This window comes from Populus euphratica, unplaced genomic scaffold (genome assembly GCF_000495115.2).
Source record: "Populus euphratica unplaced genomic scaffold, PopEup_1.0 scaffold197.1, whole genome shotgun sequence".
In the NCBI taxonomy this organism is placed as follows: Eukaryota; Viridiplantae; Streptophyta; class Magnoliopsida; order Malpighiales; family Salicaceae; genus Populus; species Populus euphratica.
Genome location: NW_011500022.1, coordinates 474561 through 491755, shown reverse-complemented (window position 1 = coordinate 491755; position 17195 = coordinate 474561). Strand labels below are relative to the sequence as shown.

General features: G+C 34.2%; 4 protein-coding genes across 4 annotated transcripts; 2 read left to right on the top strand and 2 right to left on the bottom strand.

The window, feature by feature from the left end:
• Positions 1–490: 490 nt before the first annotated feature.
• On the top strand, positions 491–6172 carry LOC105141989 (Ypt/Rab-GAP domain of gyp1p superfamily protein). The gene is made up of 10 exons (XM_011049417.1): positions 491–780; positions 1518–1668; positions 1781–1967; positions 2728–2798; positions 3052–3189; positions 3279–3370; positions 4075–4346; positions 4804–4889; positions 5076–5177; positions 5669–6172. Exons 1-10 carry the CDS (start codon positions 713–715, stop codon positions 5828–5830), a joined length of 1329 nt encoding a protein of 442 aa, XP_011047719.1. The 5' UTR covers positions 491–712; the 3' UTR covers positions 5831–6172.
• A 153-nt stretch (positions 6173–6325) lies between these two features.
• LOC105141988 (pentatricopeptide repeat-containing protein At1g62350-like) lies at positions 6326–8906 on the bottom strand. The gene is made up of 3 exons (XM_011049416.1): positions 8538–8906; positions 7488–7880; positions 6326–6648 (listed from the first exon to the last, which is right to left on the bottom strand). Exons 1-3 carry the CDS (start codon positions 8853–8855, stop codon positions 6619–6621), a joined length of 741 nt encoding a protein of 246 aa, XP_011047718.1. The 5' UTR covers positions 8856–8906; the 3' UTR covers positions 6326–6618.
• Positions 8907–9424: 518 nt separating this feature from the next.
• On the top strand, positions 9425–10216 carry LOC105141987 (uncharacterized). The gene has a single exon (XM_011049414.1). It carries the CDS (start codon positions 9514–9516, stop codon positions 10039–10041), a length of 528 nt encoding a protein of 175 aa, XP_011047716.1. The 5' UTR covers positions 9425–9513; the 3' UTR covers positions 10042–10216.
• Positions 10217–15390: 5174 nt separating this feature from the next.
• On the bottom strand, positions 15391–17166 carry LOC105141986 (transcription factor WER-like). The gene is made up of 3 exons (XM_011049413.1): positions 16858–17166; positions 16212–16637; positions 15391–15819 (listed from the first exon to the last, which is right to left on the bottom strand). Exons 1-3 carry the CDS (start codon positions 16970–16972, stop codon positions 15629–15631), a joined length of 732 nt encoding a protein of 243 aa, XP_011047715.1. The 5' UTR covers positions 16973–17166; the 3' UTR covers positions 15391–15628.
• Positions 17167–17195: the final 29 nt, after the last annotated feature.

Below are 17195 nucleotides of genomic sequence, written 5' to 3'. Positions count from 1 at the left end.
CTAATAATTTATATAAATGAATGGCAGGCTTCAGATATATTTTTTTTTAAAGAAAAATACATATTCTTAATTTGCAAAAGTTGACCCAACAATCCATTTACAGTAAAAAAAAATATTTTTAATCAATAAAATGGTTGTTTATTTCTCTTGATAAATATACTATTTTCATGTGGATTATATTCTTAAATTTGATTGCAGAGTAAATTAATAGTTAGAATAAAACTTTTAGATGAGAATGCCTTGAAAGATAAAGTAAATTTAAAATTATTAAAGTAACACAAAAGAAATTAAGATAATGGAGATAAATAAATATATTACACAACAAAATTTTACTTTAAAATTTTATCAAACATATATTTTTTTCATTTTTAAAAATACCTAATTTGGTGGTCAAATACCCTTTTTAATTTCACAAACAACCAATTGCAATAAACTTTGTGAAGTTGGATTAAGCTGTCATTATATATATATATATATTACATTACACACACTCGCACATCTTCCCTAATTGATTTTTGTGCTGGAATATAAATTTTTGCGCTGGTAAGTGAAAAGCGGCATCATTAGCCATCTTTAATCTGAAGAACAGGGAAAAAAGGACTAAACTTGAAACAGAGAGAAGCGAAGCAAATCAAAAAGCATGCTCCTTTATTACAACTTTACACAGTAGCAGACCTGCAACAACAAAATAACAGCATCACGAATATAAACCATGAAGAACAGCGACAATAATTCAAGTTTGGATTCTAGAATCAATCAAACCCTCAAAAATGTTCAAGGGTATGTCTTGAAATTCTATTTCTTGAGGGATTCTTGTTTCTTATTATGTTAAAGTTCTCATCTTTGCAGTGTATAATGATTTTGTTTCTAGTTTAGATTTGAAAACCCATTTGAGAAATGCTTCAGATCTCTTGAATTATTGTCAGAAATCATGAATTTGGATCGGTGGGATTTAAAGTCAAAGGTTTTTTGGTAAAATTTTTAATTTTTATGGATTTTGATGTGATTTCAATTCCTAATTATTGGCATTTTCCATTTATTCCCCTTAGATTGTTGTAATTTATACTTAGATTTGAGAATCCATTTGTTTAAAAGAGCTCTGGATCTCGTTATCTTCCTCAAGTAAATGAGATTATAAGTTACCAGGAAATGAAATTCTGCAGTCATCTGGAAAATGATTTCAAACTCATGCAAATTACATTTGATCTTGAAAATTGCAAGGTAGAGTTGATAAAATTGATATTATTTATATGGTGGGAGAGAAAGCAAGAGTTTTGAGGAATTCTGTAACGGTGGAGATAGGTCATTGGACACAACTCAATGATTGCTTGATGCTTGCTCATGTGATGGCATGCATCTGTTTGCGGGGTGAAAAGTATTGCCTTGTACATGGTTAAGGGACATAGTTTGACATTCATATGGCTGGAGATGTTTTTCTTTTCAACTCCTTTTACCATGAACTGTGCTAGACTTGAATAATGGCACTTTGATTTTTATTTTTTTATCCTGCAATGAAGGTTACTTAAAGGTCGTAGTATTCCTGGTAAAGTTTTACTGACCAGGAGAGCAGATCCACCAGAGGATCTCAGCTTACGATCATCGACTTTTGGAAGGAGCTTCTCAGAAAATGATGCTGGCACAAGTGATCAAATGGACATGTCAAAGGAGGTGATATGGATAATAGATTCGTTGCATCAATTTTTGTATATGGTGTAGTATTTTTATGTGCTAGAGTTCAGTAATTGAGTACTTGAACAAAGAAATCTTAAATCTAATGCAGGCAGAAGCCGAGGGTACCAGCAAGCAGCAAAACAATAACATGACCACAAACAAGCTAAAACCTACAAACTCCAATGTTGAGATAACGTCCAAAGAAGTTCAGAAGTCTGTCATGGGTGCTAGAGCTACAGATTCTGCCAGAGTCATGAAATTCACAAAGGAATTATCAGGATCCACAGTTACATTAGGTATGCTGGTATATGCTTGTATATTACTGTAGATTAATCACATTGATTGACCTTAGGCTTCATATTCAGACCTTTATAATTCAAGTCCATAGCATATGTTAAATGTTTCTATATTGAAAACTTGTGATATCAATTTAAATGGACTAACTTACTGATCAATTCAATGGAACAACTTTCTAAATGGATAGTATTACCATGCTTTTAGGATATAATTCTGGATAATCAAGCAACATATAACAGAAAAATACGATTTAAAGTACTTGCTTACTTGAGTGATCCCCAAGGCGAGATACAATAAGAAATGCATTCATTGAAGAGTAGGTGGTTATAGCACCACTTTTGGAGAAGAGCTCTCTAAAATGCTTCAGTCATTTTCAACAACCTTGAGGAGAAATGTGCTAATCCAGATTGCTGCATGCACTAGAGGAAAGCCATAGAGGAGGTTTAGCTGGTGAAGAAAGATTTGATGACCGTAGATTGATAAGATGATGCGGACCTGGATGTATGGAAGTAGGGATTTCTGTAGCTAGTTTCATCAGCAAATAGATTAGATTTTATGTTCTTAGAGCTTTAGATTAATTCAGTGGGCATATTTTGGATGTTGTCTCATGATTTCTGGTATTTCGTATATGATAAAACTGGGATTTATGAGGCTTGTTTAGATGTTTGCACCTGCACCCATCAGCATGACATTTTCTTGTACATTTCAAGTTTCATAAGCTATAATATTTCCCTCACTCTTTTCATATGCATTGTGCAGAGAAGTTGCGTGAGTTAGCTTGGAGTGGAGTACCACCATATATGCGCCCAAACATATGGAGGCTTCTCTTGGTAAGCCTGAGACCAATTCCAATTAGGATTAATATGGTTTTGACTAGAGTACTAGAAAAACAGCATTGCTAGCTTTTTGTGCTGCTAGAATCTAGTGATCCTTCTCCATAGAGTCTGTTGCTTCCTGTGTGAAAATGATTCATTTGGTTATCAAGGGCTTACTTAGCATGGCCTTTTGATCTCCTGGTCATGATTGTTTTTAATGAAACAAAATTTATTGCATGTTTGAAATTTGAATGTGCTCTGACCGCAGGGATATGCATCGCCTAATTCAGATAGAAGGGAGGGAGTTCTAAGAAGAAAGCGCCTTGAGTACCTTGACTGTGTTGCTCAATTTTATGACATTCCAGATACTGAACGTTCAGATGATGAGGTCAACATGCTTCGGCAGGTATTTCCACTGCATAATTATGTCTGCCTTGATCGTTTGTCAGCCCTGCATGCCCAATTCTTGACAATTTCCTTTGCTTCCATTGCTAGATTTCTGTTGATTGTCCAAGAACAGTACCTGATGTCATTTTCTTTCAGCAAGAACAAGTTCAGAAATCCTTGGAGCGCATTCTTTATACATGGTTAGATACTATTTTTATCATCTTTCTTTAGCACCAATGGATTTCTGTTGACATGCAATGGAAGAGTTAGATGATTTCAAATGCTTTGATGAAGATGATTGTATTGAGAATTAAAGAAAAATCTTTGACTTTTCTGACACATTCCCTTTAGTTTATTATGTACTTGGTGATTTGTTTGGACAAATCTTGCTACATGGATCACATGGCAAACTAAATGTCTGATCATATAATCAATGTGGATTTTTCATCTTGGGAAGTCATCAATTAAAAGGCAATTATATGTCTTGACCTGTGTGCATCTGGATGCTGGGGATGTGTGAGAGACATGGGGGCAGAATCTCGGAAGGACATCGAAGTTAACATGATAAAGTTCTGTAAACATCAGCCATAATATAGAAGAATTCATATAATATAGAAGAATTCATAGGCTTATAACAAACATCTCCTGTCATATAACTCTGACATCTGACACTGAAAAGGATTCTTGCATGAATTGTTAATTTCTGAAAATAAGCCCTGATGTGTGCTAAATACATGACTCTACTTTTGCTCAGTACAATATAATTTAAACTGAAATACTCTCTTGAGAGTCCCACATCTGAATCTGAGGTGTGTAGTTGTAAATATGCTCGGTCAGTTATCTCCTTATTATTTGGTGTAATCTGATTTTCCTTCAGGTGTTATGGTTCTTGATTTCTTTCCAGGGCCATTCGGCATCCCGCAAGTGGATATGTTCAGGGAATAAATGACCTTGCCACACCCTTTCTGGTTGTTTTCCTGTCCGAACACTTGGAGGGGGACATACATAAGTGGTCAATTTCTGATCTATCTCCAGATAAAATCTCCAACGTAGAGGCTGATTGTTATTGGTGCCTATCTAAGTTACTTGATGGCATGCAAGACCATTACACATTTGCTCAACCAGGAATACAAAGACTTGTGTTTAAGCTCAAGGAATTGGTTAATAGGATTGATGGTAAACATTTTTTCTATGTTGTTCTACCAGCCTATGTTTTTCTTGGTTGAAGACCCGAGTGCATATGTTGCTAAATTCATGGTTGTCTGCTAGAAAGGAATCATTTTTGTTGCTATAGTAGCTTTCATGTCTATGCCTACTGTAGTTTCCCTATCTTTTAAACTGTTTGTCCTTCTCTGTTCCTCAAAAAATTCAACACCATTCACCAAGCTGATGTATCAATATCTAATCTACTTTCAGTGCATACAATTTTTTGTTTTCCAAATGTAACCTTGGGACTTCAACTTGTGCATGCTAACCTAGCTTTTCTATAAATTTATTTGTAGGGTCAACTATGCATGATCTGTCACGATAACCTCATGTATAGCCCCAGTTATTTCTAATTTATTTTATGCTTAATATGCTCAACTTTGCATGCTCTATTGAGGAATCTGTTTTTTTTTTTAAATTGTGACAGAACCTGTTTCGAGACACATGGAAGAGCAAGGGCTTGAATTTCTTCAATTTGCTTTCCGCTGGTTTAACTGTCTTTTAATACGTGAGGTATGATTCCTCACTTAAGACTGTCAGTACTTGCAATTGTTATATACCACCATTTATTTAGTTTTTTAATATTCAGCTAACTAGTTCGTAGTGGCCCAAACTCTTAAGTTTGAAGCTGCTGCAGTGGCAAGTCCTCGTTCTCATGTTATTTAATTCTGAAGCTTATGTCTTACTTTGTTTCATTAGATTCCTTTTCATCTTGTGACCCGCCTATGGGACACATATCTTGCTGAAGGAGATGCATTGCCAGATTTCCTCGTATACATATTTGCCAGTTTTCTTTTGACGGTGAGAATACTTCTGCTTGGTTTCATGTTTCAAAGCATTACTTCTATAATGATCATTCTTTTCGTGGTGCTTGTGAAAATGATAAATGGCTCTTCTATATGATGCTAGTTGTTTAGTTGATGAGAAAAGTATAACAGGAATGCTGTAACATGCACAAGGAATTTGGGTTTCACTAGCAGCTTTCAATTTTCTTAACTTGGGTTATGGTTGGTTTCTGAATTGCATTCAGAGCATGTAACATGTATGGTACTGAATTACCACTCATGTATTTTGCAAAACCACTGACTTCATAAATGATGTAAAATGCCATCCAATGCTAATTCCAAATCAATAGTTTGCAATTTCTAACTTTTCTATATCATTGGCATGTCCTTCTCATTCTTGACGAGTCAGATGAATCTTTGCACATTTTATCGAGAGTATATAATGGTGGCTTTCATTGAAATATTTTGCATCACAGGCTTAACAGTTTTTGGTTACCTTTTTACCAGTGGTCAGAAGAGCTTCAGAAGCTTGATTTCCAAGAGTTGGTGATGTTTCTTCAACACCTACCAACTCAGAATTGGACGCACCAAGAGCTTGAGATGGTACTCTCTAGAGCGTTCATGTGGCACAGTATGTTCAACAACTCCCCCAGCCACTTAGCAAGCTAGAGAGCATTCATGTGGCACAGTATGTTCGACGACGCCACAGAGAGAAAAGAGGGATTCTTCGTTTGTTGACAGCCCCGTTTCGGTTTCCTTGTCCAATAAATTTTGTTTTCCATTTTTTGAGGGTCCCCTGTAGCGATCTGTAATCTACAAATGTATGTGTTGTCTCCGTTCTAGCGGAGGAGATCAACCAATGTTGTCATTTGTGTTGTGGCTTGTAATTTTTATTTTTTTCAAGCATTTCCTTGTACATTTACCATTCTAACTAAAAGAAAGTGCTTCTATGTATCTTTGAAGTTCACCTTTGGGAGTTGACAGAACAGCATTTTGTACCACTTCCCTTAATTTCTTCCTGGTCCTCAAAGTTACACATTTTTTTCAATTCTTTCTTTGTATAAGACTTTTCAGAAATACCGAATGAGGTTGATGGAACTCAGACACGACTCTTTATAGAAATACAGGTATCAGACATCTCAATAAAGATGTGGTCATGTGGTCCTGAAAAGCCTGGAAAATGCAAGTTTACTGCAACTTTTGCAAATATCTAGTGTCTCCATATCCAATAGGGTTCGTTCATTAGCTAACGTTTTGCTAGCCCATATTCCTCAACTATTCTAATGCTTTGTTCTTCTAACAACTTGCACGAGGTCGTCTGCTCTGCAGCTTTAACAATGTACAAATCAAATCTGCCTCGCAGGAACTGACAGCAAAGTTCCTAGCCTTCTGACATTTAAGTACACAGTACTGCAAACCAGCCACGACGACCTTTCCATTCTAAGCACTGGAAATCTTTAAAAAAAATCGACCACCAGCCTCTTTACCTGAGGAAAGCAAATGTGAAATATACAAGTCAAGAACGAACACAAGTTCTTACAATTATGTATAAACATTACCCCGGCTATACCAGTCTACTCGTTTTCCCGTACTTATGCAGTTCACAGTCAACATAAAGTTGCAGTTGGAAAAAAAGTGAAATAACAATGAAGTGCAAAAGCCTGCAACAATCAGGATTCAGGCTCTTATCTGCTACTTTGCACAACTACTGCAAAAGCCACCATGAATGAGGATTCAGACTAGGTTGTAAGATAGTGGAGGCACGCCCCATTTTATTCCTTGTCTTTTCCTACTTTGCTTCTATTATTAGATTGTTCCATTAAGAAGTATTTCTATATCAAAATAGCTGGGACAATGTCATCCTTAAACAAAACATTTGTTATCTGCAAGAAAGCCTCTACTATGTCCTTATCCTTCATTCAAGATGTGAAAATTTTGAAGAACACAAAGCATCATAAACTGACCAGAGATGACGGGGATGATAGTGAAGTTAAATTTTTTTTTTATCTCAAAATGAAATTCCTGATCAATATGAAAGTGATTTTGAAGCTGATCCACTATTCAGTATTAAAAAAACAACAAATCCTAAACTTAACACAAGATTGAAACAAGGCCACAAAACATTCCATGCTCTTTTGGACCATAATCCATGACTAGTCTACAAATTATTCAAACTTAAAAGGTTCTAATGTATTCTAGTTTTAACTACCAATAGTTGGTTCCAAGCAACATAATCTAACGCCATTTACTGATTTCCACATGAATAACAAGACAGAACAAATGAATAACAAAACTATCTGGATAAAGGAAAAGGCTAGGTACTTACATTTTTTTTTCTCTCAACTTCTTCAAGGAATTTCTGAGGATAATCCATATAATCACCACATTCTTTCTTTATACGATCTGCAAGCTCTTCTTTTCCAGCATCCTCAAGGTTCCTAATCAAAATTCTAAAAGTTAACTTATCCGGGTCACATCCTGATGCCTTCATTCTTTCATATGTTTCCATCGCCTTATCAATCATATCCACTTGCAGATAAGCACCAATCATCTCAGTGAATGCTCTTGTATCCGGTTTCAACCCTTCTTCTTTTTCCAATTTGCCAAAAAATTCCTCAGCCATTTCAACCATTTTGTTCCTCCCCAACATCTGAATCATTGCATGATACAATAATATATCTGGCTTGTACCACACCTCCTTCCTCACAAACTCAAACACCTAAAACCCTGATTTCATTTCAGATATCCATAAAAAAATACAGTCCATTGCAAACAACGAAAGTGCTAAACACACATGCATCTGTCACAACTATCCAATCTCAACTGCACCCACCCATACATTTACAAGTCAACATTTCTTCATCTACCTACCTAGACTAGACAATTCATGAAAAAAGTGACGCACATGCATCTGTCACTTCCATTTATTCAACGAGAAATTATTATCTATTATACAAAACCAATCATATTTGGTTAGAGTCCCTGTACAGATATAGAAAGGATTGAAACATGTTTGGTTGGAGCCCTAATGGAGACATAAAATAGATGCCTCTGTGACATTAAAGTGAATTTATGTTATTTCAAAACGTGACAAACAAAGGGACATCTCCTTTTATTCGTCTCTTTTATCTCAAGACAGCAACCAATTGCAAATTGTAATTCATTAACTATACTAACCAGATAAATTACTAGAATCTAGTGCATAACCAATGAAACTGTATTCGGTCGAAAAGTTCCTAATGTGTCCTATACATTGAATAGTTCAGATAGGATAATCGTGGCAAAAGCAATTATATTTAGCATTTATCTAGGTACAATAACAAAATAATAACAGAAGTAAAAGCATTTTTCTTTACTTTTCTTTTCTTTTATTTACCTTGAGGGCCAAGTCCGACTCATTTTGGTTTTGCAAGACAGCAAGGGTATCCAATAAGTCAGTCTTGAGCAATCTTGAGAGCTTACTGTTAAAGACTTCTTCTAATCTTGGTGTGGACGATCTAGCTAACTTGAGAGACTGGATTGCTTGAATGGCTTCAGTGGATAACCTCTTTGCCCTCCACAAAGGTGGTCTTGGCTTCCCTCTTAGACTGCAGGTGATGACTGAGGAACGAGGAAGGTGGGGTTTTTGTAGGGTTTTGAGGAAGCCTAGTTGTGGGATTTGGAATTTGAGAGAACCCATTAATGCGGATTTCATGGTAGTGCTGCTGCAGTGTGGAGAAGATGCGAAAGAGGAGGGGAGGAGTAGTCATAAGGCCTTTGTTAAATACAAATCAGTACCATAATTTAATTAAATTTCATGTTAGTCCCTGTATATTAATTGTTTTCCATTGTCTCCATTGTGTGTACAACTATTTAATCGCTTCATTTTGACATTTCAAAGTTTTGATTAACAATAATAATTAGTTCATATCAATTTATACATAAGTAATATATTGATTTGAACATATTTATCAACACGATGTAGCATCTTACATTATAACTTCACATCATAAGTCTATATATATTTCACAATATATTATATAATATCAAGTGATTAAGATTATAAAGAATAATCCTCGCTCATTGTATAATTAAAATTGAGAAATAGCATAATCTTGCAAAATTTTAAGATTTTTTAATTAATATAAATAAAATTTAATTTGATATATATCTTTTGAAAATGAAATTGATGAAAACATTGAAGGACCAGATTGTATCTTTGACGCTATCGTGTAATGCTTCCACGACATGTCGTTGGAAAAATAACCTATTGGTATCCCCTGATGCCCCAACAAAACAAAGAATCCACAGTAAGATTGATTTTTTTTTTTTGTGGAAGCTGAAGAAGAAGAAGAAGAAAAGATTAATCGAAGATGGGAATATCAGCCTCAAAACGAGTCAAAACAACGCTATCCAACTCACAAGAGTTCAACTTAGCTTGTGACTCAACCTTCACTCACTGTCTATCCCTAACTCAACATGCTTTCCAAGGCATCCTCCCTTACCAGCTCCCTACCGCCACCACATACCTCCACACCACCCTCACCACGACCGCCTCCGCCGCCCCACTAATCCTCAAGTGGGTACCATCTCCACCAACCCAGGTCCAGATTGACTGGGCACTCAGGATGGTCACAAACAAGAAGCCCGGAGCAGCCCAGGAGGAGAAAGGGGAGCTTATTCTTGGGCATGCCAAATTTAGAGAGTGGGCGTTGGTTTTGTTCACAGAGGCTGCTGTGGGGAATGCTGGTAAGGCTGTTTTGGGTCGGCTGCCACTTGGGGTTGCTGGGATTGTGGGTGTTGGAGCGGTAGTGAAGGGTGGTAAGGAGGTGGTGGGGGCGGCGATTGGCGTTTACGCGCTTGGGGTTGTTACTTCTGTCTATCTTAGTTTGTCTGGTTGAGGTTCCCATGTGTTGTGAGTTTTGTCTGTTTGACACGTGGAGATTATTTTCTGGCTATTTGCAGCTTTGTATGGGTTCCACCACATTGTGTTTGGACGCGCTACCTGTCGTGTATGGTAGTGCTATTGATTTTTTTAGAAGCTTGGCAAAATGTGGGATGCTATTGTAATACATACATACATACATATATATATATATAAAAGAAAATATTTAATAACGCGTATTCTTGCTTGGGTTTTGATTAGATTGCAAGTTAATGTATTGAATTGACCAGATTTAACGAGTCCAACTCTTACTCAGTTTGATATAAAACATAATAAGAAATCCTAATTTATTTATTTATTTATTATTCTGTTTCGAAACAACCTTTTGATCATCATGACTTGTACATACCAAATTTGATCCAAGTATAAAGAAAATATTATTTCATAATTAAAAACTCACTTAATAAATAATGAAAAAAATTTAAGATGCGGACGTACGTACCTGAATCACATGAACATCATCTGAGAATTTCTCAGCAATTAATCTTGGAATTCCAAGACTTGTGATCATGGAAAATTCTGTCGGCACTGAAGATAAAAGAGAAAATAAAGAACTTCTGCAGTTCTTTAATGGCATCTACCATGAAAGGGATGTCTGTGCCGATGATAATGAACAAAAGCAGCAAGGCAGCGAAAATGATAATGGGCAGTCCAAAAATGAAGCATGTGAGGTGAGATCATATAAATCCTGGCATCAAATATAGAGAGAACAGAAATTAACAAGATCAGTCCTGCAGGTATGCCACTGCACTCCAATATGATGTAGAGAAAGAATGCATTTTGTAGGATTTGAGGTGTTATCTCCATTGATGAAGAGATGGAAACATGAAGAGAGGGAGTTTTTCAATCAACGGGAAAGAAGCTAGAGATTCTGCAAAAAATTTAAGACTGGAGTTTGTCTTTTAGCTATGGTTATGAAATATATATCACCATCAAAAAGAAATTGCGTTTGTCATGTGTTTAATTTTTAATTAATTTTAGTGATATGCTCCATATTCGGTGTTGATTTTTTTTTAAAAAAAAAAACAATATTGAGTTGAAATGCCACCATCAACCATAAAATTGTACGCTAACAATAAATAAAAAAAATATACTAAACTCTCGGAGAAAATGACAAAAGAAAAAACACTAAAATAATGAAATTTGGATTAGCTTGAAATGATTAATATTCATGGGATAAAAAAATTTAATATTTAATAATAGTAATAATCAACATCATGATTTTTTAAAATAATTAACTTAACTAAGAATACTATTAATAATCATCATTTTCAAATAATTGCTACTAATATTAATCGTTAACAACACCTTTTTTTTCTTCTTCTTTACAGACATTAACATCAATTATCATCTTTAATTTAAATAATAAAGTAGAAAATTTAAATTAATTTTTTAGCTAATGCATTTTTTTATGAGAAACTTAATTAATGAAAAATAGAATGTGATAGTGAGTAAAATGGAAGGTGATATGTTTAAATGAAAGTAGAGAGAACAATGAATTAAGTGGTAATATATAGAGGGAAATATAATAAATAGAAGTTAGAAAGATATCGAATTAGAGTGAGAGAGGTAGATGAAGAGAAAGTGCTCTTGAGTGAGGAATAAAGATAGAAACAATAAGTGAAAGATTAGTGAGAGGTGACAATGAGAAAATATATTAGAGTAAATTAAAGAGAAATATAAAGGAGCATAATAAACAATGGGAAAAACAAAAAGAAATTAAAAATTGTTGAATTGTTGTAAATTTGAAAAAGAATATCGAGTGAAGTTAATTTTTATTAAAAAAAATTGTAGAGCTTGATAGAGATTTGTAATACAAGATTCATGAAAATAAATATTGGTCACAAATATATAAAAAATGAAAAAAACAATTAATAAGTGACTGAATTGTATGGCCTCACAATTTAGGATCGCATATATAACATGGGGCATGTATCATACGGTTTTGGGTTTAAATATTATTTATGATTTGTTTCTTATGACAATGGAAGCATATATTAAAATTAATATGTGAACCCACAAGAATCACTCATTTATTGATAGGTGGGAATTATGCGAACTTATGACATTTCAGATTCCACCCTTCTCTTGAATATGCAAGAATCCACCCTCCATATATCGTCGTGGATCACCAGCCAGCCAGACCCACAAGAAGTCTCGTTAATTTAACCTAAGAGTGATGTTTGACCGCTGATCAATATGTTTGGGAGAAGATATATAGATATAGCACTACCAAACTAGCTCTTTGTTTGCTGCTGTGCAGGGGATTGTTGATTGCGGAAGGAAGGAGGCACATATGGCCTTGCGAGGTGAGAGGTTTGGTTGCCCTGTTGTTTTTAGTAGAAGACGTATAACTTGCAGGAAGGTGACTGATTATCGTCCAGGTTGGTATGAGACTCGAGGATTCATGCAAGTCCTTGATTTGCAGATATCTCCATGCTAGCTTGCTAGCTAGCTCTTGATCATATGGCAATTTGTATGGAATATTATTGATGGGCTGCATGCATACAGTTATTGCAAACAAATCAAGCTCCTGATTCCAACATATATATTGGTGAAAATCCATCCAGATTAATTGTGCCTTGAATACGATGATCAAAACTGAAACTATGAAATATGGTTATAGCACCTTTGTTGATGCAATGTGTTTATGAGCAAGGAGGAACTATAATTTTTAAAGTTTTTCAGTAAAACACAAATATTTAGATAGTTTTTTTTTTCCCACTCAAAATATGAAAAAAAAAACAGAGAAAAAGAAAACATATATCATATTCCTTTTATTATTTTTATTTTTATTTTTATTTATTTTTGAGAAACTAATCAACCGCAACAAATTAAAGGACTTCCCTAGCCATTACGATACCGTAAGAATTAACTAAATCAGCTTCAAACAACATCTCTTTCAGTAGTTACCTTTTAGTTCATTGCGTAGCTTTGTTGTTGAAATTAACAACGGAACTCTTTTTTTTTCTTTTTAATTTTACTCTTTTTCTTTCTTTTTTTTGTATTTTTTTTCAATTTTATTCCTAAATTTTTTAATATATAATTATCTGAATTACTTTTAAATTAACCAAATTAATCAAATCACATCAAATAACTTCCATACAATTTAATTTTAAATTTAAAATAAATAAAGTGTCAAGTAAAGTTTTTTCTTATTAATTTTATTTTTTTTAAATAATTAATCTGTTGAATTGAATTTAATTACAATGTAGATAATTCTTACGTAGCCTAGCTGTTTCTTGTCACATTAAAAAAAACAAAAATTAATCCGAGCCACAATATAGCTTGGGTCTTCAAACTAGTTCCAAACTCCACTAGACTCTCTTCTAGAATATGACTAGGATTTGAGACAAAGCATACCTACAATGTGTGATTCGAAAGACGCTAGAAATCACGAAATTTATTTCAAGAAAAATCACGACTAAACAGCCACAAAGTTCAACAAAAACTACAAAATTAATTACTGCTATGTACCTTTAATTCGTGATTCATGTTTGTGATATGAGCAAGTCTTTAGCATCCATAGATGAAGAGATGATCGAAGAGGAAACTTGCTGAATCTATGTCTATAAATGGGATACGTGTTGATGAGAAGAAATGAAATCGAGTTTATTACAACTTAATTAGAATACATTCTAGTTAGTTAGTTAGTTAGTTAATGATGTGGTCCTATTCTATACATGTTGAAATGCCAACAACAACCCCTGTATTCTATGTATGTACGCACTCTTTTCTCTGTCTTCATGTCAAACATGTTTAGGTGAGTTTAGGGTTTGAATTAATGGATTGCCTTTAATGAGGTAGGTGAGCCTCGTAGCTTAATACTATTCTTCTAAAGTTCAAGGATTTTGTCTCTAATTTGTTTTACAAGTCTGATTTATATTCAACCTATCATTTTATTATATGTTATTGTACAAATCAATGAAAATGTCCTCGCATGAGAAACTTAAATTAATCTGGTTTAAGTATTTCAATCAATTAGATGAAATTAAATACCTAATGAAACAACAAATTGGAAAATTATAATAATTCTATACAGGGAGATAAATTAAAAATAATTAAATCTAATAATGAAACAAGTAATTATTAAATTCCTCTCTAAATTGAAACCACGAATCTCTCATCCTCGCTACTTATTAATGGACTTCTGAACATCATCATTAGTTGAAGTCTTAAGTGGTATGATTAAACTCCTATATAATTCAAAGGTTGGTTGCTTCCAAGCCAGAAACACTGTCAAGAAACCAACACGTTCAGATTGATTGACATAAGTGGAGAGATTAATAATGTGAACAGAGGCAATATCATCATGTATTTAACTGATCAAATGAAAGAAAAAGATTTTTTTTTTCTGGATCGTTGTTGAATCATGAACAAGTGTAGAAAAGACAAAAAGTTTTTGGTGGTTACAAGTCCTGTCAAAGCCATGCACAATTTTTAATTCAATCACACCATTGAATCGTTGAAGGTGTTAATTGAAGTTGTTTTCTGGGAGTGCTTGATTACATCATCATAGCCACTAGCTAGCTCAATCCTCAAGATCATCAATGTCCTAGAACATGCATTGCCTCTTCTTTCCCAGTAAAATATAGGTCGATCTAGGACTTATAAAATCAATATATATAGGTAGCAGCCAGGATCAATTGGAGTGTCCAAGGATCGAAACCACAGCAAAGAAGTTTTCAATCCCAATGCATTATTATGGAGAAATATCATCGTCATATTTTTATATAGAACATGAGTTTTATAAAAATCTTCTGCTAAAAAGAAAAAAGAAAAAGCTATGGAGAAACTATCCAATTTGCATATGCAAAAAGTCTTGTAAAATCTTCTCCGATGATCTTCTACTAAAAGGGAAACACAAAAAGCTATGGAAAAATAAAGAAGATGCAAAGGATGGTTTTCATCATGAAACTGTCCGACTTGTTCATGTAAACAGTAATTCGACGGTGTTTGGTTAACGTTTTGGACAAAAACAAAGAAAACAATCTACATTTTCTCTTTTAAAAATATAAAAATTTACTCTACAACTGTCATAAAAATAAATATATTTTATATTTATATTTCTATTTCTATCTCTTTAATTAAATACATTTCTATTATGCAGCTAGATGTCCTTATTCCCCAAAAATGAATGGAGCCCTTCCATTATTAATATTACTGTAATCAGAAATAGATAAATCACGAATACTGTTAAGAAAACTAATATTTCATGGAGTATTCTTGTTTTTGTGCATATGTACAAATCGACTGACTGTACATCTAATATATATAAATAGAGAGAGAGGGAGGGAGGGAGATGGAGAGCAGCATGACGTATGAATTGTACCAAACTGTTATAATTGATTAATGCAGTGCTAAAACCTCTACAATTTCTACACAGACAGCGCTGTTATTTGCAGTATATATGCCTCGTACCGTATAATACGTCTTCTTCAACACATATCTGCCTAATTATACATGTCAATGCATTTGCGCAGCATCTAGGAATGATTCTAAACTGAAGGTTGCATACATTTGTATATATCATCATCAAGACCCTATAATCCACTAACTTGGTTTCCAGCAGATAAAAAATCAATGAATGGAAAAACATCCCTGCTCTTAGGCAATTCCTTGGCTTCCTGATCCACCTCGACATCATCTCTTCTTGCATTGTCTATCACTTCACTCTTGCTAGACTCGGTCTTTACTTGGAGAAAATCATAAAACTCGAGAGGTTGATTTTTACCTGCAATATTAATTTGTACAAAAAAATGCGTTAAGAAACTGATATAAAATAGATAATCACCAAATTAAGAAGGATATACGCACGACAATATATACTAATAGAAGAGATAGAGATCGAGAGCAGAGATCATGACATGTTTCCCCGTTATTCTGATAGAAATTCACTTTAAAAATATCATAGATATATATTTATTTTATAAATACGTTTCTGTTCCTTCTGTTTATAGTTTTTTGTTTTGAGGTACTAACTCATTGCAACCTATACCAACTACATGTTACAAAAATCCACCAATAATTTTTCCATGAAACTCAAGCTAGTGCCCATCAAAAAGATTTCTCAACCTAAGAGTGTAATTTTTATATGTTTGATGGTGATCTTCTGTAGTTAATTACCTTCACAATGGCTAGGATTTTGGTTGTGTAAATCTTTGCAAATTGGGGTGAAGGGATGATGATAATGATCACAATAACTTTCAAAGTATTTGTGGACAAATGATGGAGCATTGTTCCTCGGCTCACGATTCATGATCCTCACATCTTGATTTGAGAAGGAAGGTTTCTGCTCGTTGACTAATAACGATTGAGATGCTCTTTTTGCATGAATCTTCGATCTTTCTCTAAATCTTCTTGCCATGATTACATGCCAATGGTTCTTTACTGCATTATCAGTACGACCAGGAAATTGCTTTGCAATAACAGCCCATTTATTGCCGTGAATCCGATGACAAGCAAGAAGCCTTTCTTCTTCCTCTTCTGTAAAAGGGCTTCTGTTGATTCTTGGATCCAACTGATTAAACCATCTCAACCTACAACTCTTCCCTGATTTAATTTACAATTTTTTAGTTAGTTATTAGTCAAAATCATATTTAATATTTCTTTTTCTACGAAGTATATATATTTCATGTTTTTCTCGCATAAATTTTTAAATAAAAAACCAAACATGACCAGCTCAATTATCCCTAAACCTAGCAAAAATAAACCATATTAATTGGAAAATCATGAATAGATTAATATAAAATCATTTTGGTTTAATTCTCACCTGATCTTCCCTGAAGCTTTTCGGCTATGGAGTTCCAATTATGCGGACCATACTGTTCCACCAACTCGCGAAGCTTCTCATCTTCAGCCAGCCTCCAATGGCCTCGGCTAGACATCTGATGATGATCTCCTAACTAAGACAACAAGCAAAAGCCGTAAGAAAAAGAAAATCCTAGCTATACATGTTCAGAGCTCGAGTTAATATACACAAAACTTGAAGACCCTAGCTCCTTTCCCGTTCTTCAAAGAGAATATATATACAAAGAGAGCAAGAGATGGCGATGAGGTGATGATTTGGTGGCAAACAAGACAAGTAGGGAAAGAAAATATATAAGGAGA

Excerpts from the sequence above, each read along its gene's own strand:
- LOC105141989 (XM_011049417.1), top strand. The coding sequence starts at position 713 with ATGAAGAACAGCGACAATAATTCAAGTTTGGATTCTAGAATCAATCAA. Across the intron at positions 1,669-1,780 it reads AAATGGACATGTCAAAGGAG|GCAGAAGCCGAGGGTACCAG; the intron begins GTGATATGGATA and ends AATCTAATGCAG. Across the intron at positions 2,799-3,051 it reads ACATATGGAGGCTTCTCTTG|GGATATGCATCGCCTAATTC; the intron begins GTAAGCCTGAGA and ends CTCTGACCGCAG.
- LOC105141988 (XM_011049416.1), bottom strand. The coding sequence starts at position 8,855 with ATGAAATCCGCATTAATGGGTTCTCTCAAATTCCAAATCCCACAACTA. Across the intron at positions 7,881-8,537 it reads AGTCGGACTTGGCCCTCAAG|GTGTTTGAGTTTGTGAGGAA; the intron begins GTAAATAAAAGA and ends TCAGGGTTTTAG. Across the intron at positions 6,649-7,487 it reads AAGTTGAGAGAAAAAAAAAT|GTAAAGAGGCTGGTGGTCGA; the intron begins GTAAGTACCTAG and ends TGCTTTCCTCAG.
- LOC105141987 (XM_011049414.1), top strand. The coding sequence starts at position 9,514 with ATGGGAATATCAGCCTCAAAACGAGTCAAAACAACGCTATCCAACTCA.
- LOC105141986 (XM_011049413.1), bottom strand. The coding sequence starts at position 16,972 with ATGTCTAGCCGAGGCCATTGGAGGCTGGCTGAAGATGAGAAGCTTCGC. Across the intron at positions 16,638-16,857 it reads AAAGCTTCAGGGAAGATCAG|GGAAGAGTTGTAGGTTGAGA; the intron begins GTGAGAATTAAA and ends AAATTAAATCAG. Across the intron at positions 15,820-16,211 it reads AAATCCTAGCCATTGTGAAG|GTAAAAATCAACCTCTCGAG; the intron begins GTAATTAACTAC and ends TTAATATTGCAG.